The 24582-nt window shown below is 39.6% G+C and overlaps 1 protein-coding gene across 1 annotated transcript in view; it reads right to left on the reverse strand.

The window, feature by feature from the left end:
- Window positions 1–24582, reverse strand: part of LOC133617283 (potassium voltage-gated channel subfamily KQT member 5-like) — a 323477-nt gene that overhangs the window by 29196 nt on the left and 269699 nt on the right. Inside the window, exons 10-12 of the mRNA XM_061977202.2 lie at window positions 16606–16632; window positions 5033–5253; window positions 4662–4770 (exon numbers count right to left, since the gene is read on the reverse strand). Coding sequence (XP_061833186.1) covers window positions 4662–4770; window positions 5033–5253; window positions 16606–16632 — 357 coding nt within the window. The remainder of the gene's footprint in view (window positions 1–4661; window positions 4771–5032; window positions 5254–16605; window positions 16633–24582) is intronic.

A 24582-nucleotide genomic window follows, 5' to 3' on the forward strand; every position in this document is an offset into this window, starting at 1 on the left:
TGATTATGGTACTTTTCCATTGACATAGATCTGAACTTGAATCCCTGTGTGGTGTTCGGGTCTGTGGGACCCCGTTTTAATTTTTTATTAAAAGAAAAAATTATACAATTAATTGATTTTTCAAACTGAGACTCACTGACTTTGGCTCATTTTCTGTGAAGAACATATATCAGAATACATATTTAATGACCACACACCATACACCCCTCCTACACATTTCTATTACAAACCCCGTTTCCATATGAGTTGGGAAATTGTGTTAGATGTAAATATAAACGGAATACATTTGCAAATCCTTTTCAACCAATATTCAGTTGAATATGCTACAAAGACAAGATATTTGATGTTCAAACTCATAAACTTTATTTTTTTTTGCAAATAATAATTAACTTAGAATTTCATGGCTGCAATATGTGCCAAAATAGTTGGGAAAGAGCATGTTCACCACTGTGTTACATCACCTTTTCTTTTAACAACACTCAATAAACGATTGGGAACTGAGGAAACTAATTGTTGAAGCTTTGAAAGTGGAATTCTTTCCCATTCTTGTTTTATGTAGAGCTTCAGTCGTTCAACAGTCCGGGGTCTCCGCTGTCGTATTTTACGCTTCATAATGCGCCACACATTTTCAATGGGGGACAGGTCTGGACTGCAGGCGAGCCAGGAAAGTACCCGCACTCTTTTTTTACGGAGCCACGCTGTTGTAACACTTGCTGAATGTGGCTTGGCATTGTCTTGCTGAAATAAGCAGGGGCGTCCATGAAAAAGACGGCGCTTAGATGGCAGCATATGTTGTTCCAAAACCTGTATGTACCTTTCAACATTAATGGTGCCTTCACAGATGTGTAAGTTACCCATGCCTTGGGCACTAACGCACCCCCATACCATCACAGATGCTGGCTTTTGAACTTTGCGTCGATAACAGTCTGGATGGTTCGCTTCCCCTTTGGTCCGGATGACACAATGTTGAATATTTCCAAAAACAATTTGAAATGTGGACTCGTCAGACCACAGAACACTTTTCCACTTTGCATGAGTCCATCTTAGATGATCTCTGGCCCAGAGAAGCCGGCAGCGTTTCTGGATGTTGTTGATAAATGGCTTTCGCTTTGCATAGTAGAGCTTTAACTTGCACTTACAGATGTAGCGACCAACTGTATTTAGTGACAGTGGTTTTCTGAAGTGTTCCTGAGCCCATGTGGTGATATCCTTTAGAGACTGATGTCGATTTTTGATACAGTGCCGTCTGAGGGATCGAAGGTCACGGTCATTCAATGTTGGTTTCCGGCCATGCCGCTTACGTGGAGTGATTTCTCCAGATTCTTTGAACCTTTTGATGATATTATGGACCGTAGATGTTGAAATCCCTAAATTTCTTGCAATTGCACTTTGAGAAACGTTGTTCTTAAACTGTTTGACTATTTGCTCACGCAGTTGTGGACAAAGGGGTGTACCTCGCCCCATCCTTTCTTGTGAAAGACTGAGCATTTTTTGGGAAGCTGTTTTTATACCCAATCATGGCACCCACTTGTTCCCAATTAGCCTGTTCACCTGTGGGATGTTCCAAATAAGTGTTTGATGAGCATTCCTCAACTTTATCAGTATTTATTGCCACCTTTCCCAACTTCTTTGTCACGTGTTGCTGGCATCAAATTCTAAAGTTAATGATTATTTGCAAAAAAAAAAAAGTTTATCAGTTTGAACATCAAATATGTTGTCTTTGTAGCATATTCAACTGAATATGGGTTGAAAATGATTTGCAAATCATTGTATTCCGTTTATATTTACATCTAACACAATTTCCCAACTCATATGGAAATGGGGTTTGTATATCAATGTTGTCCCCCCAGGGAAAACTGGGTAAATCACTGCACACTGATAAAGCTTAACCTATTGTTACTATAACAATCTACAAGGTTAATATAGTTCGCTTCTCTTTCTTCCTCTCCATTTATCTGCCTTCGTTTGCAATTCAAGTTATCATTACATATATGTGTTGTTGCATTTGAAACACTTGTATTGTTGATAACAGAGGTAATTATTGTTAATATTATTCATTACAAATGGTGCTATTTCTATTGGTATTTGTATAACTCCATTTGTAATGCAATAATGTTCATTGTCATTTCTGTGTTATTGATATTTACTTCACTAACTGATTCTTTGCTATCACTTTTCATCTCATATTTGTACATATCGTATTTGCTGATGCTGTTCTGCTGTTGTTGTTGTTTCTCTGCCTTATCCCTCTCTTGTGTCTACAATTTCCCCCTGTGTCTACCTTTTTTCTTCTCCTTTCTATCCCCTCCTGCTCCCGTCCGGCTGCACCAAACATTAAATGAATCCACTCAATAAAGTCAAATACAAATAAGGCAATAAGATAAGTATCCTGCACTTTGCTTTTGTAAAGTGGCTGAACAGGACAAAAAAAAATTTAATAAAAAGAGTTGTATTTAAATTGATATAATCCTGATTTGACTTATATCTAAATGTATTTCTGACAACTCTTTACCCATAGTTTTAGTATATGTCAAAGCTTTTGTAAATTATATGAATTATTTTGTTCCCATTGCTAAACTACTAAAGACATGATCTGCAAGGTTAATTCTCCCACTAAAAAAGAAAGAAAAAAAAAGATTACAAATACAACATAAAACAAAGATGGCTTAATTTAAACAAAGTCGTTTCTTATCATAATTGCATGTGCACTAATCTAATCAGCAAGGCTTCCTTGGAGCAGTTTTCAATCAAGGCGTATTTGCATGCATCATCCCAAAAATCTGGTCAACTTGGATCAATTTTTTTTTTTTTTTAAAGGGGAACATTATCACAATTTCAGAAGGGTTAAAACCATTAAAAATCAGTTCCCAGTGGCTTATTATATTTTTCGAAGTTTTTTTCAAAATTTTACCCATCACGCAATATCCCTAAAAAAAGCTTCAAAGTGCTTGATTTTAACCATCGTTATATACACCCGTCCATTTCCCTGTGACGTCACATAGTGATGCCAATACAAACAAACATGGCGGATAGAACAGCAAGCTATAGCGACATTAGCTCGGATTCAGACTCGGATTTCAGCGGCTTAAGCGATTCAACAGATTACGAATAAATTGAAACGGATGGTTGTAGTGTGGAGGCAGGTAGCGAAAACGAATTTGAAGAAGAAACTGAAGCTATTGAGCCATATCGGTTTGAACCGTATGCAAGCGAAACCGACGAAAACGACACGACAGCCAGCGACACGGGAGAAAGCGAGGACGAATTCGGCGATCGCCTTCTAACCAACGATTGGTATGTGTTTGTTTGGCATTAAAGGAAACTAACAACTATGAACTAGGTTTATAGCATATGAAATACATTTGGCAACAACATGCACTTTGAGAGTGCAGACAGCCCAATTTTCATCAATTAATATATTCTGTAGACATACCCTCATGTCAGCAGGCCAGGGAAGCTAGGGTCGATATTCTTCTCTTGATCATCTTCGGTGGCATAAGGGACGGTGTGAGCCAAGACATCCAGGGGGTTTAGCTCGCTCGTCTGCGGGAACAAACTGCCGCCATTGCTTGCCGTGCTACCGAGGCCCTTTGTCCCTGAATTGCTCACACACTCCGGCAGATTCAATGGGGGTCTGGCGGCAGATTTCTTTGACTTTATCGTTGGAAATGCATCTGCTTTGAGTGTCGCAGGATATCCACACATTCTTGCCATCTCTGTCGTAGCATAGCTTTCGTCGGTAAAGTGTGCAGAACCAACGTCCAATTTCTTGCCACTTTCGCATCTTTGGGCCACTGGTGCAACTTGAATCCGTCCCTGTTCGTGTTGTTACACCCTCCGACAACACACCGACGAGGCATGATGTCTCCAAGGTACGGAAAACAGTCGAAAAAACGGAACATAACAGCTGATTTGACTCGGTGTCCGAGAGCGAATATTAGAAAGGCGTTTAATTCGCCAAAATTCACCCATTTAGAGTTCGGAAATCGGTTAAAAAAAGATATGGTCTTTTTTCTGCAACATCAAGGTATATATTGACACTTACATAGGTCTGGTGATAATGTTCCCCTTTAACAGTTAATTTTACTCATTTTCATTAATTACTAATTTCTATGTAACTGTTTTTATATTGTTTTACACATACTTGCCAACCCTCTCGAATTTTACGGGAGACTCCCGAAATTCAGCGCCTCTCCCGTAAACCTCCCGGGACAAATATTCTCCCGAAAATCTCCCGATTTTCAGCCGGAGCTGGAGGCCACGCCCCCTCCAGCTCCATGCGGACCTGAGTGAGGACAGCCTTTTTTCACGACGGGAGGACAACAGGGTGACAAGAACTAAATCATCCAGACTAGAGATAAATTGTATTATTATGTTCATCTTACCTAAAAATAAATATATTTATTAATTTAAAAAAACAAAAAACTAAATACCTTTTTACTATATTTTGCTAAAAACATCAAAATTAATTGCTCCAAGAGCGAATATTAGAAAGGCGTTTAATTCGCCAAAATTCACCCATTTAGAGTTCGGAAATCGGTTAAAAAAAGATATGGTCTTTTTTCTGCAACATCAAGGTATATATTGACGCTTACAGAGGTCTGGTGATAATGTTCCCCTTTAAATAATACCCTTTTAAAAAAAATATTTGTATTTCTTACCTGACAGCCCGAATGGCAGACTTGACAGAGGGCAGCAAGTCTTCTACTGAGATCTCGCAGTGACAACCCTTCTCATCAAAACCATCCTCTCCAGTCGTGTTTGAGTCTGCTACATAAAAAAGCAAAAAAGAAACACAGACATTTAATATTCACTAACACCATTATAATTATATACACAAATATTATCATAACGGAAAAGAATGTGGCATTTAATGGGCCTGCTTCCCTCACAAGTAATTAATGACAGCTGCCACCTTGCACAAAACAAATCATCAGAGTGACTTGAAATAAAACTCGGAATAATCCACAAAGTCAAGGGACGCTGCAGAAATACACATAAATAATAAACAATTTGTGTAACTGCCACTCACCGTCAGTGGTGGATCGGGACTGGCTTTTAAGACGCAGTGAGGGTCTGAAGCGCGTGCGGTCATTGAAGCTCCAGCTCTTCTGCACCTTGGAAGGACTTGTGCCGTCTGCACCGACGTCTGCCGCTGGAGAGCGCCGGTCATTCACGGAAGTCTGCCTGTTCTTGATGCTTTGACCGCGTGGGCTCGCCATCCTGACACGCTCCTTGAAACTCAGCTTCTGGCTGCAGCATAACATGAAAGAATGGCGGTATAATGGCGAAGCAGAAAATGTAACATTAACACTGACATTAAGTGATAAGTAGTAAGAATAATAAATTGTAATTGTAAGCTGTAATTTTTTTGGAGGGGTAAATTATTGATCAAAGTTATAGGCTTCGATTAGGTCCTGTATGATGTTTCTAATTATGGGCCTGCTGCAATGCAAGCATGCCCATATTATTATTGCTCATCCTTCCCGCACGCTTTTCTTACGCTTGGCCAACCAAAAAGTAACTTTTTGGTTGGCCAACGGTTTACGTTGTATTGCGCACCCTGACGGCAAGTGTGGGAGTGGGTTCTGAAGTATGAAGTAAAGAGACGTAACTTCGTCACCTCGCCTGGTTATTGACTCCAACCCAGAATATTACACTGCCCATACTTATGCTCCTTCAAAGGCTGTGCTACTGGCTGCAAAGCATTGCACTTTCAAATACAACAATGAGTAGAGAGGAGTGTTATGTGTGTATATGTGTAAATAAATGAACACTGAAATTCAAGTATTTATTTTATTTATATGTATATATACATATAATAAAATAGATATTTATATATAGCTAGAATTCACTGAAAGTCAAGTATCTATTTTATTTATATATATATATATATATATATATATATATATATATATATATATACTTGAATTTCAGTGAATTCTAGCTATAAATATACTCCTTCCCCTTAACCCCGCCCCCTGGAGAAATTACTGCATGTAACATTGAATGCCCTTGACCTTAGAATGGGAAATAATTCCACCTGAAAAGCTTCAAAAATGTGTCTCCTCTGTTCCCAAATGTTTACTGAGTGTTGTTAAAAGGAAAGGCCATGTAACACAGTGGTGAACATGCCCCTGTACAAACTTGTTTGCAATGTGTTGCTGCCATTAAATTCTAAGTTAATGATTATTTGCAAAAGGAAATTATGTTTCTCAGTTGGAACATTAAATATCTTGTCTTTGCAGTCTATTCAATTGAATATAAGTTGAAAAGGATTTGCAAATCATTGTATTTTGTTTTTATTTACGAATTACACAACGTGACAACTTCACTAGTTTTGGGTTTTGTATTTATTGAAAGACTTGACTACCGGCAGATTGCAGGTTTTCAACGTTTCATTTGCATAATTACTCTGAGTTGAAATCCCTTGGATTGACTCACCCATGCCGACATATGCAGATGTTGACATAACCACAAATAATTATTGCTTGCATTATTTGTTGTGACTTTGATCAGAGACATAAGGAGAATGAGCGATGATAAAGGATTTTTGAACCCATTGTTTTCCTCCATTTGGGCCTCACTTTAATGGGTGTATATTGTTCATTTAACAAAGGTGGATGAGAGAAGGGCTGAGAAGTCTACCACAAAAAAAGATGCCAAAGCTTTGACGGTGAGTGGCAGATCCCTTTGTTGCCCTCGCAACCTTTTTTGTTTTGTTTTAATTGAGTTTGTCTCTTGCTGTTAATCATTTTAGGAAAAAATCATATTAATCACACAGTTGCTGTGGTTTTAATTATGATTAAATGTCATTCATTTTGAACCTATAGTCTTTCATCATGCATGACCAAAGAGAATGAAGAAGGGAAATAACTATCCTTTAAATAAAAAAAATAAAAAAATAAATAAAAAAAATATATATATATATATATATATATATTAATATATATATATATATGTATATGTATATATATATATATATATATATATATATATATATATATATATATATATATATATATATATATATATATATATATATGCAGGAAAAAAATAATAATTATATATATATTTATATATATATATATATGCAGGAAAAAAATAATAATTATATATATATTTATATATATATATATATATATATATATATATATATATATATATATATATATATATATATATATATATATATATATATAGTATATGCAGGAATGTGTATATATATGTGTATATATATATATATAGTTAGAGTGTCCGCCCTGAGATTGGTAGGTCGTGAGTTCAAACCCCCGGCCGAGTCATACCAAAGACTATAAAAATAGAACCCATTATCTCCCTGCTTGGCACTCAGCATCAAGGGTTGGAATTGGGGGTTAAATCACCAAAAAATATTCCCGGGCGCAGCCACCGCTGCTGCTCACTACTCTCCTCACCACCCAGGGGGTGATGGGTCAAATGCAGAGAATAATTTCGCCACACCTAGTGCGTGTGTGACAATCATTGGTACTTTAACTTTTTTGTATATATATATATATATATATATATATATATATATATATATATATATATATATATATATATATATATACACACACACATATACATACACACATAATGTATATGAATATATATACTGTATATATATATTATTTACATATGTATGTACATGTATACAATTATATTTACAAGTACATATATACATACAAACATATATTTACATATACACACATATACTGCATATACACACGCATACATGTAAATATGTATAAACAAAACATATATACATACACACACACACGCGCACACATATATAGACACACAAACGAAGAGTGAAATACAGTTGTGCTCATAAGGTTACATACCCTAGGAGAATTTATGACTTATTGGCCATTCTTCAGAGTATACGAATGATAACACAAAAGCCTTTCTTCCACTCATGCTTAATGGTTGTGTGTAGCTATTTATTCGCCAACAACTGTGTTTATTCTTCTGAAATCTAAATGACAAAAGAAAGTGTCGAATGCCTTTGACCCGATAACATGCAAAAAAGTTGACACAATCAGGTTTGAATGGCTAATCAAGGTTCCTGTTTGTTTGTAATTAATGTGTGTGTATGAAAGGTCAGTGAGTTTCTGGGCTTCTGACACACCATTGCATCTTTCATCCAGTGCTGCACAGATGTTTCTGGATTCTGAGTCATGGGGAAGGCAAAAGAATTGTCAAAGGATCTGCGAGAAAAAGGTAATTGAACAGCATAAAACAGGAAAGGGGGTATAAAAAGATATCCAAGGAATTGAGAATGCCAATCATCAGTGTTCAAACGCTGATTAAAAAGTGGAAAATGAGGGATTCTGTTGGAACCAAACCACGGTCAGGTAGACCAGAAAACATTTCTTCCAGGAACATTTTTGGAGATGCAAAGAAAAATCCACAAATAACTTCAGCTATAATACAGGGCTCTCTGAAAATAATGTGGTGTGGCTGTTTCAACATGCAAAATATTTATATTTATTTTTATATTAGGGCTGCAACTAACGATTAATTTGATAATCGATCCATCTGTCGATTATTACTTCGATTAATCGATTAATAATCGGATAAAAGAGACAAACTACATTTCTATCCTTTCCAGTATTTTATTGGAAAAAAAACAGCATACTGGCACCATACTTATTTTGATTATTGTTTCTCAACTGTTTGTATATGTTGCAGTTTATAAATAAGGGTTTATTTAAAAAAAAAATAATAATAAATAAATAAATAAAATAATTTAAAAAATTGCCTCTGTGCATGCGCATAGCATAGAACCAACGAATTGATGACTAAATTAATCGGCAACTATTTTTATAATCGATTTTAATCGATTAGTTGTTGCAGCCCTAATATATATATATATATATATATATATATATATATATATATATATATATATATATATATCCATCCATCCATCCATCCATTTTCTACCGCTTATTCCCTTCGGGGTTGCAGGGGCCGCTGGAGCCTATCTCAGCTACAATCGGGCGGAAGGCGGGGTACACCCTGGACAAGTCGCCACCTCATCGCAGATATATATATATACAGGTAAAAGCCAGTAAATTAGAATATTTTGAAAAACTTGATTTATTTCAGTAATTGCATTCAAAAGGTGTAACTTGTACATTATATTTATTCATTGCACACAGACTGATGCATTCAAATGTTTATTTCATTTAATTTTGATGATTTGAAGTGGCAACAAATGAAAATCCAAAATTCCGTGTGTCACAAAATTAGAATATTACTTAAGGCTAATACAAAAAAGGGATTTTTAGAAATGTTGGCCAACTGAAAAGTATGAAAATGAAAAATATGAGCATGTACAATTCTCAATACTTGGTTGGAGCTCCTTTTGCCTCAATTACTGCGTTAATGCGGCGTGGCATGGAGTCGATGAGTTTCTGGCACTGCTCAGGTGTTATGAGAGCCCAGGTTGCTCTGATAGTGGCCTTCAACTCTTCTGCGTTTTTGGGTCTGGCATTCTGCATCTTCCTTTTCACAATACCCCACAGATTTTCTATGGGGCTAAGGTCAGGGGAGTTGGCGGGCCAATTTAGAACAGAAATACCATGGTCCGTAAACCAGGCACGGGTAGATTTTGCGCTGTGTGCAGGCGCCAAGTCCTGTTGGAACTTGAAATCTCCATCTCCATAGAGCAGGTCAGCAGCAGGAAGCATGAAGTGCTCTAAAACTTGCTGGTAGACGGCTGCGTTGACCCTGGATCTCAGGAAACAGAGTGGACCGACACCAGCAGATGACATGGCACCCCAAACCATCACTGATGGTGGAAACTTTACACTAGACTTCAGGCAACGTGGATCCTGTGCCTCTCCTGTCTTCCTCCAGACTCTGGGACCTCGATTTCCAAAGGAAATGCAAAATTTGCTTTCGTCAGAAAACATGACTTTGGACCACTCAGCAGCAGTCCAGCTCTTTTTTTCCTTAGCCCAGGTGAGACGCTTTTCGCGCTGTTTCTTGGTCAACAGTGGCTTGACACGAGGTATGCGGCAGTTGAAACCCATGTCTTTCAAGCGTCTCTTGGTGGTGGATCTTGAAGCACTGACTCCAGCAGCTGTCCACTCCTTCTGAATCTCCCCCACATTTTTGAATGTTTTTTTTTTCACAATCTTGACCAGGGCGCGGTGATCCCTATCGCTTGTACACTTTTTCTGACCACAGTTTTTCCTTCCCTTTGCCTCTCCATTAATGCGTTTGGACACAGAGCTCTGAGAACAGCCAGCCTCTTCAGCAATAACCTTTTGTGTCTTTCCCTCCTTGTGCAATGTGTCGATGGTTGCCTTTTGGACAGCTGTCAAATCTGAATTCTTCCCCATGTTTGTGTAGGCTTCAGAACTGGACTGAGAGACCATTTAAAGCCCTTTGCAGGTGTTTTGAGTTAATCAGCTGATTAGTTTGTGGCACCAGGTGTTTAACCCTTACACAATATTCTAATTTTGTGACACACGGAATTTTGGATTTTCACTTGTTGCCACTTCAAATCATCAAAATGAAATGAAATAAACATTTGAATGCATCAGTCTGTGTGCAATGAATAAATATAATGTACAAGTTACACCTTTTGAATGCAATTACTGAAATAAATCAAGTTTTTCAAAATATTCTAATTTACTGGCTTTTACCTGTATATTCAATTGAATAGACTGCAAAGACAAGATACTTAACATTTGAACTTGAAAACTTAGTTATTTTTTGCAAATATTAGCTCATTTGGAATTTGATGCCTGCAACATGTTTCAAAGAAGTCGGCACAAGTGGCGAAAAAAGACTGATAAAGTTGAGGAATGCTCATCAAACACTTATTTGGAACATCCCACAGGTGAACAGGCTAATTGGGAACAGGTGGGTGCCATGATTGGGTATACAAGCAGCTTCCATGAAACGCTCAGTCATTCACAAACAAGGATGGGGCGAGGGTCACCACTTTGTTAACAAATGCGTGAGCAAATTGTGGAACAGTTTAAGAACAACATTTCTCAACAAGCTATTGCAAGGAATTTAGGTAGTTCACCATCTACGGTCTGTAATATCATCAAAATGTTCAGTGAAAATATGGAGAAATCACTGCATGTAACATTGAATGCCCATGACCTTCGATCCCTCAGGCGGTACTGCATCAAAAAACGACATCAGTGTGTAAAGGATATCACCACATGGGCTCAGGAACACTTCAGAAAACCACTGTCAGTAACTACAGTTTGTCACTACATCTGTAAGTGCAAGTTAAAACTTTACTATGCAAAGCGAAAGCTATTTATCAACAACACCCAGAAACGCCGAAGTGGAAAAGTATTCTGTGGTCTGACGAGTCCACATTTCAAATTGTTTTTGGAAACTGTGGACGTCGTGTCCTCCGGAACAAAGAGGAAAAGAACCATCCGGATTGTTATAGGCGCAAAGTTGAAAAGCCAGCATCTGTGATGGTATGGGGGTGTATTAGTGCCCAAGACATGGGTAACTTACACATCTGTGAAGGCGCCATTAATGCTGAAAGGTACATGCAGGTTTTGGAGCAACATATGTTGCCATCCAAGCAACGTTATCATGGACGCCCCTGCTTATTTTAGCAAGACAATGCCAAGCCACGTGTTAGAACAGCATTGCTTCATAGTAAAAGAGTGCAGGTACTAGACTGGCCTGCCTGTAGTCCAGACCTGTCTCCCATGGAAAATGTGTGGCGCATTATGAAGCCTAAAATACCACAACGGAGACCCCCGGACTGTTGAACAACTTAAGCTGTACATCAAGCAAGAATGGGAAAGAATTCCACCTGAGAAGCTTAAGAAATTGGTCTCCTCAGTTACCAAATGTTTACTGAGTGTTGTTTAAAGGGAAGGCCCTATACCAACATTTTTGCAATGTGTTGCTGCCATTAAATTCTAAATTAAGGATTATTTGGCAAAATAAATTGTCTCAGTTCAAACATTAAATATCTTGTCTTTGCAGTCTATTTAATTGAATATAAGTTGAAAAGGATTTGCAAATCATTGTATTCTGTTTTTATTTACGAACTACACAACGTGCCAACTTCACTCGTTTTGGGGTTTGTACTTTGTCGGTCGACTGTTCCTTTTATGTACTCAATGTACTCATGTTTTTTTATGTATTCAATGGAGAGAACCAACTAGTTTAGTGTCTTTTTAGTGTCTTTCATATTGACTTGTTTGCTTCTACAGTCTGTCTCTACTGGATCAACCGCACATTTGGGCATGAGTGACGCTAACACGACTTGGACAAACTGCCGACATGCTTTGCCAAGGAAGCTTTCTGGGGGTTTTGAGTCAGTCTGCGGTGCATATTTAATTAATTTTGATGACAGTTTTTAGTGATGCTGGCTTTTATTTTTACAGCCCTAATTTTGACAAGGCCACAAAACTGTTTTTTTTTTTTTACAAAAACACGCAAGCAATTATAACTGAAACAATACAACACATTCATGTCAACAAAAAAACAGGCCCAGAGCATAATACTACTACCACCATGCTTGACGGTAGGAATGGTGTTATTGGGATTAAAGGCCTCATCGTTTCTCCTCCAAACATATTGCTGGGTATTGTGGCCAAACAGCTCAATTTTTGTTTCATCTGACCACAGAACTTTCCTCCAGAAGGTCTTATCTTTGTCCATGTGATCAGCAGCAAACTTTAGACCAGCCTTAAGGTGTCGCTTCTGGAGCCTCTCAGTCCATGGCGATGCAAAATACACTTGACTGTGGTAACCTGTGTTCCAGGAGCTCCCAATTCATTGCAGACCTGCTTTTTGGTGGTTCTCGGTTGACTCTTGATCATCCTGACCAATTTTCTCTCAGCAGCAGGTGATAGCTTGTGTTTGTTTCCTGATTGTGGCAGTGATAAAACTGTGCCATGCACTTTATACTTACGAACAATTGACTGCACAGTTGCTCTTGGGACCTTAAAGGCCTACTGAAACCCACTACTACCGACCACGCAGTCTGATAGTTTATACATCAATGATGAAATCTTAACATTGCAACACATGCCAATACGGCCGGGTTAGCTTACTAAAGTGCAATTTTAAATTTCGCGCGAAATATCCTGCTGAAAACGTCTCGGTATGATGACGCCTGCGCGTGACATCACGGATTGTAGAGGACATTTTGGGACAGCATGGTGGCCGGCTATTAAGTCGTCTGTTTTCATCGCAAAATTCCACAGTATTCTGGACATCTGTGTTGGTGAATCTTTTGCAATTTGTTCAATGAACAATGGAGACAGCAAAGAAGAAAGCTGTAGGTGGGAAGCGGTGTATTGCGGCCGACTGCAGAAACAACACAAACACAGCCGGTGTTTCATTGTTTACATTCCCGGAAGATGACAGTCAAGCTTTACCATTGGCCTGTGGAGAACTGGGACAACAGAGACTCTTACCAGGAGGACTTTGAGTTGGATACGCAGACGCGGTACCGTGAGTACGCATGCAGCTGTGGCTTCCAAACATTTGATCGCTTGCCCGTACGTGCGTGCCGCTATGTGCATGTCACGTACGTAACTTTGGGGACTTTGGGGAAATATATGTGCTGTATGAACTTTGGGGAGGTGAACGGTACTTTGGGCTGTGGGATTGAGTGTGTTGTGCAGGTGTTTGAGTTGTATTGGCGGGTTATATGGACGGGAGGGGGGAGGTGTTTGTTATGCGGGATTAATTTGTGGCATATTAAATATAAGCCTGGTTGTGTTGTGGCTAATAGAGTATATATATGTCTTGTGTTTATTTACTGTTTTAGTCATTCCCAGCTGAATATCAGGTTTACGAATTTGTTATGGGTCTACTGAAAATGTGACCAAACCTGCTGGGTCAAAAGTATACATACAGCAACATACATTATCAAAAGTTACAATCAAATCAAATTAGCTTCATGGCATGGCCTCTTAACTTCATGTGAGTGATTATGATTGACAACACCTGTTGACTTCTCTGGGCCGATTTAAACAGGGCTCATGTGATGCAGTCATTAGACTCGGTTACAAACGCGACAATGGGAAAGTCAAAGGAACTCAGCGCAGATCTGAAAAAACGAATCATTGACTTGAACAAGTCAGGAAAGTCACTTGGAGCCATTTCAAAGCAACATAAAAGTTCCCAAGAGCAACTGTGCAGACAATTGTCCGGAAGTATAAAGTGCATGGCACAGTTTTGTCACTGCCACGATCAGGAAGAAAACGCAAGCTACCACCTGCTGCTGAGAGAAAATTGGTCAGGATGATCAAGAGTCAACCGAGAACCACCAAAAAGCAGGTGTGCTGTGCAATGAATTGGAAGCTGCTGTAACACAGGTGTCAGTGTCCACAGTCAAGTGTGTTTTGCATCACCATGGACTGAGAGCCTACCATGCAAGAAGGAAGCCCTTGCTCCAGAAGCCACACCTTAAGGCTCGTCTAGTTTGCTGCTGATCACATGGACAAAGATAAGACCTTCTGGAGGAAAGTTCTGTAGTCAGATGAAACAAAAAATGTAGCTGTTTGGCCACAATACCCAGCAATATGTTTGGGGGAGAAAGGTGAGGCCTTTAATCCCAGGAACACCATCCCTACCGTCAAGCATGGTGGTGGTAGTATTATGCTCTGGGCCTGTTTTGCTGCCAATGGAACTGGTGCTTTACAGAGAGTAAATGGGACAGTAAAAAAGGAGGATTACCTCCAAATTCTTCAGGACAACCTAAAATCATCAGCCCGGAGGTTGGGTCTTTCTCATACTTCATGCCGACGGCCCTCATTCCACTCATGGTGGAAATGTGAAAAAGTACATTTGGGACTCACGGACGGTGACGTCATGCACATCCTCACCTTTACCTTGTTATATGATCTAATCGCTCTTTAACCAAGAGCAGTGGTATCCAAATCAATGAAAAATAGAGGCAGATGATATTTGGTAAATAATATTAAAGTACTCGCCCATTCTCAAATTTGAATGTTTTCCCTCTCTACTACCAAAGACACAGTAAATTGACACGAATATACATTGGTTTAGGGATGGGTAAATTTCAAAATTGATTTAATATGGTACGAATTTCCTCTATCTGTGAAGTGATACCCAACAGTAATCAAATTCTGTTCTTTTGTGTGTTTTTGTAGTAATAAATGTTTTTATTTACCTTATAACATTGAGCTGATAACGATAACTGTCATGTCCAAATGTTATATGGTGTTTTCTTACACTTTTGCATGTCATTTGCAAGTATACATTAAATTCAGTTTATCCTAGATGTGTCGCTGTAGTCAAGAAGTAGTCTTTGCCATTAGGTTGAATGTGGCAGGCTTGTGTTTTGTTGAGTCCTACAAAGCATTAGGGGTGCAACAGTACAGGTAACACATCATACGGTCTGTACCTTGGGCGGTACTTTTGGGCCACGGTTTTCGATTCCGTTTCAGAACGTTTTTTTGGGTGTGAACAGAACAATATTTTTTCCTCTCAAAGTTAATTTGTTATTTTGCAGAATGTCATTCAAAACTGCATTCTGCAGCATACAAAGTATCAGGGATCTACAGTTTACATAAGACTTTTTATTTTTTAAGTTAAAGGTTACTAAATAACACTTTCAAATTATACATTTCCTTTCATTCTGTGGAGGGAGATGTGGCCAGAGCTGCCTGCAGGAGCAAAAGTCACCGCCTCTGTCCATGGTGCTGAGGACAGAGCACCATCAGACGGGGGCGGGGCAGTGCTGACGGCGAGACACAGCTGGCAGGTGATTAGATTTCACAGGTGGTACGTGTTAATCTAATCATCTGTTGTCTTTAACAGTAAGCGGCCGGGAGCAGGAGGGAAGAGAGGATACGGACGTGACTGAAAAGTCACGTTCTGGGGGAGAAAGACTTTGAAAAAAACCTATGTACATTAAAATCTTTGTTAAAAACTGTGCCGTGTCTTCAGTGGAACTGCGACTGCGACTTCCACACATTCCTTGATTACTTTACTTTAGACAACCGTGCATCTCACTAGTCTTTTTTGGCAAACTGCAAGCAGACTGAAACACTTAAAAAAATTAAAAATAAATTTATATTTAATGAAAATACATTAGAATGCAGTTTGAAATAAAAGTAGTGGGGAAAAATGTGTACCAACAAAAAAAAAACAAGTTTAATGATAATTTTTAAGAACAAAAAGTGTTTATCCACAAACTCAAAAAAGATTTGAACAAAATAGGGTCTGTAGAGATTTTTAGTACATCTTATATCATGTTATATCTAAGGAGTTTAATTAAAGCAACATAAAAATTTTTTTTTTTTTTTTTTTTTATGGAAGTCAAATCTAATTTTTTGCGTTTAAATTTTGTAAACTGAATTTTTTTTTACAACAAATTATGCTTAAAATTCCATTTAAAAATATTTGTTGGCGAACTGTGTGTGTTTAAAAATCCAGTGCATAAAAATTCAGTGTATACATTTTTTTTTTTAATTCAATGTATAAAAATGATTCATCTCTGAACTGTAAATAATGAATACATCTTGACCCTCATCCTTCTAAAATATTAATATTGTAAATCACACTCACACTCACTTTATATATACAATGCATGTCACAAACCTTGTAGTTGCTTCTCCTTGTTCTTTTCTGGAGTTGACAATTAAAAAAAAGACAAAGATTTTGTTAGAGAAACCCACATTATAAGCATTGTATGATTCAAAAAGCACATACTTAAAAAATGAAAAATGTATTTTCTGACAACAACATCAATCACATACATACTAGTGCGTGTATTACACTATTTATAAATGCATCAATTGAATTGCATCATTTATTTATCACTACATCAACACAAGACGACAATAATGACCGTGCATGTGAGCTGTGTGCTTGCTATTTTTATGTATTTTATGTATTTTTATCTATTTATCTATGTTCTTATGGTTTTATGTGTTATGAATTTGCACTAAATTAGTTTTGCTTACAATAAAGATATATTCTATTCTATTCTACATCAACATTTTTCAGCCATAAATGTTGTTGACGTTAAATTAACAAGGGAACCAATACGCCACATATAACAATTAAGCCCAAATATTATGTCAGGGGTGTCCAAAGTGTGGCGCAATGCCATTTGCAGAGTTTTGCTGGCCCGGGGGGGAAAAAAAGAGTTTGAAAAAAGCAAAAAATTGCAATATAATGAGATAAAGCTGACATTATCAAACTAATAATACTATACTTAGTCACCTATAACACAATATTTTGTCTTTAAGTATATATATATATATATATATAAATAATATATATATATATATATATATATATATATATATATATATATATATATATAAATAAAAAATACAAATAAAAAAAAAAATATATATACATGTTAAAATGTTTTTAAATTAAAAATATTTATTGATTGAAAAAATTTGAAATAAAACAGAGCAAAAATAGTTAATTTGTTAATTGTAAAAATAAAATACTGCTAACTTATGAATAATCAATTAGAAAAATTACAACAACAATAGACACTGTTATATGTGTAACTGAACAGTAATATTTTTGTACAGACAGAATTTTTGACACCCCTAGGTTATGCAGTTGCACAATCGTATTATTATTATTATTATTATTGTTATTATTATTATTATTATTATTCTATTCTTACAAAGGAAAAAAACAACAGTAAAAACATGAGACAACAGCGCATACATATCTAAAATGTAATGAGAAAAAGGTGAAATGTACCAACTAATAATTGCTAATAATGTGCTAAGTCATTTATAACACACCCAAAGTGTTGTCTTAAAATATATATAATATCTGACATGACACAAAACTATAGTCCTTTCAAATGGCAACCTTCAGGCTTTAAGAAATACTAAAATAAATCAAAAAATATAAATTGTGGTGGTCAGTAATAGTTTCACATTTAGATCAAGCAGATTATGGAGTCACCCTGTAAAAAGTTAAAGTACCAATGATTGTCACACACACACGAGGTGTGGCGAAATTATTCTCTGCATCACCCTTGATCACCCCCTAAGAGGTGAGGGGAGCAGTGAGCAGCAGCGGTGGCCACGCCCGGGGATCATTTTTGGTGATTCAACCCCCAATTCCAACCCTTGATGCTGAGTGTCAAGCAGGGAGGTAATGGCTCCCATTTTTATAGTCTTTGGTATGACTCGGGCCGGGGTTTGAACTCACGACCTACCGATCTCAGGGCGGACACTCTAACCACTAGGCCACTGAAATTTACACCTGCATTAAATTACACCTGTTGGTCATTCAAGTGGATTGACATCAAATCATGGCTCCAACATGAGAGATGTCAATTGAAAGAAAGGAGAGGATTATCAAAACTCCTCAAGAAGGTAAATCATCACACAAAGTTGCAGAAGATGTTGATTATGGGGAAAAGGTAGACGCCGGGGGAGGATAAGTAAAAAAAAATACAATCTAGAATGGGCTCCGAAGGGGGCCCAGTCTGGAGTGGGAAAAAAACTCCATAGCAAAGCACATATACATATTACAACATACAACTCGAGACTTGCAACAGAAGGGAGGGAGTGCGGGCTATGGTGGCAGGCTGCAGCTGTTCAAGCTCTGCCCATCCGTCCATCACCCCTAAGGCAGTGTTTTTCAACCTTTTTTGAGGCAAGGCACATTTTTTGCGTTGAAAAAATGCGGAGGCACACCACCAGCAGAAATCATTAAAAAACAAAACTCAGTTGACAGTAAAAAGTCGTTGTTGCAATTGTTGGATATGACTTTAAACCATAACCAAGCATGCATTACTATAGCTCTTGTCTCAAAGTAGGTGTACTGTCACCACCTGTCACATCACGCCCTGACTTATTTGGAGTTTATTGCTGTTTTCCTGTGTGTAGTGTTTTAGTTCTTGTCTTGCGCTCCTATTTTGGTGGATTTTTCTCTTTTTTTGGTATTTTCCCGTAGCAGTTTCATGTCTTCCTTTGAGCGATATTTCCCACATCTACTTTGTTTTAGCAATCAAGAATATTTCAGTTGTTTTTATCCTTCTTTGCGGGGACATTGTTGATTGTCATGTCATGTTCGGATGTACATCGTGGACGCCGTCTTTGCTCCGCAGTAAGTCTTTGCTGTCATCCAGCATTCTGTTTTTGTTTACTTTGTAGCCAGTTCAGTTTTAGTTTTGTTCTGCATATCCTTCCCTAAGCTTCAATGCCTTTTCTCAGGGGCACTCACCTTTTGTTTATTTTTGGTTTAAGCATTAGACACCTTTTTACCTGCACCCTGCCTCCCGCTGTTTCCGACATCAACAAAGCAATTAGCTACCAGCTGCCACCTACTGATATGGAAGAGTATTACACGGTTACTCTGCCGAGCTCTAGACTACACCGACACTCAACAACAACACACCATTTGCAGACTATAATTACTGGTTTGCAAAAAATATTTTTAACCCAAATAGGTGAAATTAGATCATCTCCCACGGCACACCAGACTAAGCAGCGGCACAGTGGTTGAAAAACACTGCCCTAAGGGGTTTGCGTCAAAGGCGTGGGATGGGGGGTGGGGTATGTGTGTGTGGCGTATATATTTTTCGTGGATGCATGTGTGTGTGTGTAAGCCTGCAACGTGTCTCTGTTCCGCGGCCTTGGTGTTCCTGCAGCCGCCAGTCAGTCCAAAGTCAACAACAACAGGTGTGTGTCCATGAGAGACAAGAAGGGAGTTTGTTGTGTCTTCGCTGCACTGTCCTTCAGGAGAGTCCCGAAGCCAGGGAAACAATCCAAGATAGAATGTTTTGTTTTGTCTTTTCACACTAAATTGTCTATGACTGGTCCTCAAATTCATCCTTCTGGGCAGACAGTCCGATGTTATCCAAATCACAAAGTGTCCACAGTTCCGCCCGCATCTTCCAAACATTTTTGGCAGCTTTGAAGACTGCCAGCAACTTCCAATTTGTGGACACACCAGAGCAACGCTTACTCCACTCAGCAGATGTTCTGTTGTCATAATTCCGAATAGGTGGCTATCGTCACGTTCTCGACTGGAAGGTTCGCCAGGCACGCGGCACTCCTTCTTCTCCCAAGAGTCCGTCATTTGTCCAGGAACAACCGGTTCCCCCAAACCCAAGGTCTTGTCAATTTCATTGAGAGGCCAGTTAATTAGTTCCAATATTTAGATTTGGAGAGCAGTGCAAAAAGAGGCAACAAGAAAGTTAAGACAAGACAAAGAAGCAAGCAGGAGAGATAAGGGAGAGGAAAGGGGAGCGTCCGCCCTCGATGAGTGCCAGAGAGAAAAAAGTAGTTAATTTAGCCATTTTTAATTCATGAGTTCTTGAGTTTGCTCGCGGCCTGATTTGTATGCTTTAGTTTTTTGTTAAAACGGTCTCCGCCCTCTCCATCCGGGGGTTTACACATTTAACGGAACCTAACACAATTTGGACCAAGTACGAACAACATGGGAATGTTGTAAAAGGCAAGCATAAAAGTAGACTAGAGATGTCCGATAATATCGGACTGCTGATGGACCCCGACTTAAACAAGTTGAAAAACTTATTCGGGTGTTACCATTTAGTGGTCAATTGTACGGAATATGTACTTCACTGTGCAACCTACTAATAAAGGTCTCAATCAATCAATCAATATTATCGGCCGATAAATGCTTTAAATTGTAATATCCGAAATTATCAGTATCGGTTTTAAAAAAGTAAAATGTATGACTTTTCACGGACGTAGGGAGAAGTACAGAGCGCCAATAAACCATAAAGGCACTGCCTTTGCGTGCCGGCCCAATCACATAATATCTACGGCTTTTCACACACACAAGTGAATGCAAGTTATACTTGGTCAACAGCCATACAGGTCACACTGAGGGTGGCTGTATAAACAACTTTAACACTGTTACAAATATGCGCCACACCGTGAACCCACACCAAACAAGAACATCCGCACCGTAACACAATACAAACACAACAGAACAAATACCCAGAACCCCTTGCAGCACTAACTCTTTCGGGACGCTACAATATACACCCCCTGCTACCCCCACCTCAACCCCGCCCACCTCAACCTCCTCATGCTCTCTCAGGGAGAGCATGTCCCAAATTCCAAGCTGCTGTTTTGAGGCATGTTAAAAAAAAATAATGCACTTTGTGACTTCAATAATAAATATGGCAGTGCCATGTTGGCATTTTTTCATTTCCATAACTTGAGTTGATTTATTTTGGAAAACCTTGTTACATTGTTTAATGCATCCAGCGGGGCATCACAACAAAATTAGGCATAATAATGTGTTGATTCCACGACTGTATATATCGGTATCGGTTGATATCGGCATCGGTGATTAAGAGTTGGACAATATCGGAATATCGGATATCAGCAAAAAAGCCATTATTGGACATCTCTATTGATGATTTTATGTTACCACATTTTATTATGGTAAAAAACTGGCATCTGAGTTGCCAAAATAACATTGTATTTACAGTAATTTGTTGTAAAAATAATAATAATAAAAAAAAAAAAAACATATTTTACAGTACAATATTTTACTAGCAACTAAACTGCCAGTTTTTTTTCTGTAAAAAACTGGTAAAATCGGCGGATTACTCTTTACGTAAAAAGAATGTATACATCCATCCATTTTCTACCGCTTGTCCCTTTCGGGGTCGCTGGAGCCTATCTTAGCTGCATTCGGGCAGAAGGCAGGGTACACCCTGGACAAGACGCCACCTCACCAACACAGATGGAATGTAAAATATTTTAATTCATAGGCAAATTTGTTAATTATTTACTGTTACAAGCGGCCCTCTAATGGCAGTCATGACTGCGGCGTGGCCCTCAATGAAGACAAGTTTGACACCCTTGGTCTAGTGGGACAGGCCAAAGTTAAGTCGGAGAAAATGCAGTCCTTTATGAATGATTTAATGACCACTGTTTTAGGTTACAAGCATCCCGAAAGCTAGTTGGTGTAGCAAATGCTACATCCGACCAAAACATTTTGTCTTACTCGCTTATTAGTTTGCAGCTAGAGATACACTTGACTTCGGAATCGGTAATTAAGAGTTGGACAATATCGGCAAAAAAGCCATTATCGGAAATCTCTAAAGTAGACCAAAAACATTTAAAAGTATCAAGACGGAAAACTTTAAGTATTTACGTCTTGAGAAGAGAAAATGCACAGCAGAACAAGTGAAGAACAAACTGGAGTCACCGTCTGTGACCAAACTGTAAGAACCCATCCATCCATCCATCCATCTTCTTCCGCTTATCCGAGGTCGGGTCGCGGGGGCAGCAGCCCAAGCAGGGAAGCCCAGACTTCCCTCTCCCCAGCCACTTCGTCCAGCTCCTCCCGGGGGATCCCGAGGCGTTCCCAGGCCAGCCGGGAGACATAGTCTTCCCAACGTGTCCTGGGTCGTCCCCGTGGCCTCCTACCGGTCGGACGTGCCCTAAACACCTCCCGAGGGAGGCGATCGGGTGGCATCCTGACCAGATGCCCGAACCACCTCATCTGGCTCCTCTCGATGTGGAGGAGCAGCGGCTTTACTTTGAGCTCCCCCCGGATGACAGAGCTTCTCACCCTATCTCTAAGGGAGAGCCCCGCCACCCGGCGGAGGAAACTCATTTCAGCCGCTTGTACCCGTGATCTTGTCCTTTCGGTCATAACCCAAAGCTCATGACCATAGGTGAGGATGGGAACGTAGATCGACCGGTAAATTGAGAGCTTTGCCTTCCGGCTCAGCTCCTTCTTCACCACAACGGATCGATACAGCGTCCGCATTACTGAAGATGCCGCACCGATCCGCCTGTCGATCTCACGATCCACTCTTCCCTCACTCGTGAACAAGACTCCGAGGTACTTGAACTCCTCCACTTGGGGCAGGGTCTCCTCCCCAACCCGAAGATGGCATTCCACCCTTTTCCGGGCGAGAACCATGGACTCGGACTTGGAGGTGCTGATTCTCATCCCAGTCGCTTCACACTCGGCTGCGAACCGATCCAGCGAGAGCTGAAGATCCTGGCCAGATGAAGGCATCAGGACCACATCATCTGCAAAAAGCAGAGACCTAATCCTGCAGCCACCAAACCAGATCCCCTCAACGCCTTGACTGCACCTAGAATTCTGTCCATAAAAGTTATGAACAGAATCGGTGACAAAGGGCAGCCTTGGCGGAGTCCAACCCTCACTGGAAACGTGTCCGACTTACTGCCGGCAATGCGGACCAAGCTCTGACACTGATCATACAGGGAGCGGACCGCCAAAATCAGACAGTCCGATACCCCATACTCTCTGAGCACTCCCCACAGGACTTCCCGAGGGACACGGTCGAATGCCTTCTCCAAGTCCACAAAACACATGTAGACTGGTTGGGCAAACTCCCATGCACCCTCAAGGACCCTGCCGAGAGTATAGAGCTGGTCCACAGTTCCACGACCAGGACGAAAACCACACTGTTCCTCCTGAATCCGAGGTTCGACTATCCGGCGTAGCCTCCTCTCCAGTACACCTGAATAGACCTTACCGGGAAGGCTGAGGAGTGTGATCCCACGATAATTAGAACACACCCTCCGGTTCCCCTTCTTAAAGAGAGGAACCACCACCCCGGTCTGCCAATCCAGAGGTACCGCCCCCGATGTCCACGCGATGCTGCAGAGTCTTGTCAACCAAGACAGCCCCACAGCATCCAGAGCCTTAAGGAACTCCGGGCGGATCTCATCCACCCCCGGGGCCTTGCCACCGAGGAGCTTTTTAACTACCTCAGCAACCTCAGCCCCAGAAATAGAAGAGCCCACCACAGATTCCCCAGGCACTGCTTCCTCATAGGAAGACGTGTTGGTGGGATTGAGGAGGTCTTCGAAGTATTCCTTCCACCGATCCACAACATCCGCAGTCGAGGTCAGCAGAACACCATCCTCACCATACACGGTGACTGTAAGAACCCGCTTATACGAAATGGGATTTAAATACAGAAATACCAAACAAAAGTCGTCAACACTTAAAATGAGGTTCCAAAGGGCTAAGGAAAAGCAATCGTGGACTATGGATGACTGGATGAAAGTCAAATTCACTGATGAATCGCAAATCTGCATTGCGCAAGTTGATGATGCCTGAACTTTTGTTTGGTGTCGTTCCAATGAGATTTATGAAGACGACTGCCTGAAGAAAACATTTACATTTCTACAGTCATTGAGGATATGTTGTAAAATGTCAGCTAATGGCACTGGAGAGACGGCTATCCATATGTTTCTTTAAACATTATCACCAGACCTATGTAAGCGTCAATATATACCTTGATGTTGCAGAAAAAAGACCATATATTTTTTGAAAACTGATTTCCGAACTCTAAATGGGTGAATTTTGGTGAATTAAACGCCTTTCTAATGTTCGCTCTCGGAGCGATGACGTCACATCGGGAAGCAATCCGCCATTTTCTCAAACACCGAGTCAAATCAGCTCTGTTATTTTCCGTTTTTTCGACTGTTTTCCGTACCTTGGAGACATCATGCCTCGTCGGTGTGTTGTCGGAGGGTGTAACAACACAAACAGGGACGGATTCAAGTTGCACCCAAAGATGCAAAAGTGGCAAGAAATTGGACGTTTGTTCCGCAC

The sequence above is a fragment of the Nerophis lumbriciformis genome, linkage group LG16 (genome assembly GCF_033978685.3).
Source record: "Nerophis lumbriciformis linkage group LG16, RoL_Nlum_v2.1, whole genome shotgun sequence".
NCBI lineage: Eukaryota > Metazoa > Chordata > Actinopteri > Syngnathiformes > Syngnathidae > Nerophis > Nerophis lumbriciformis.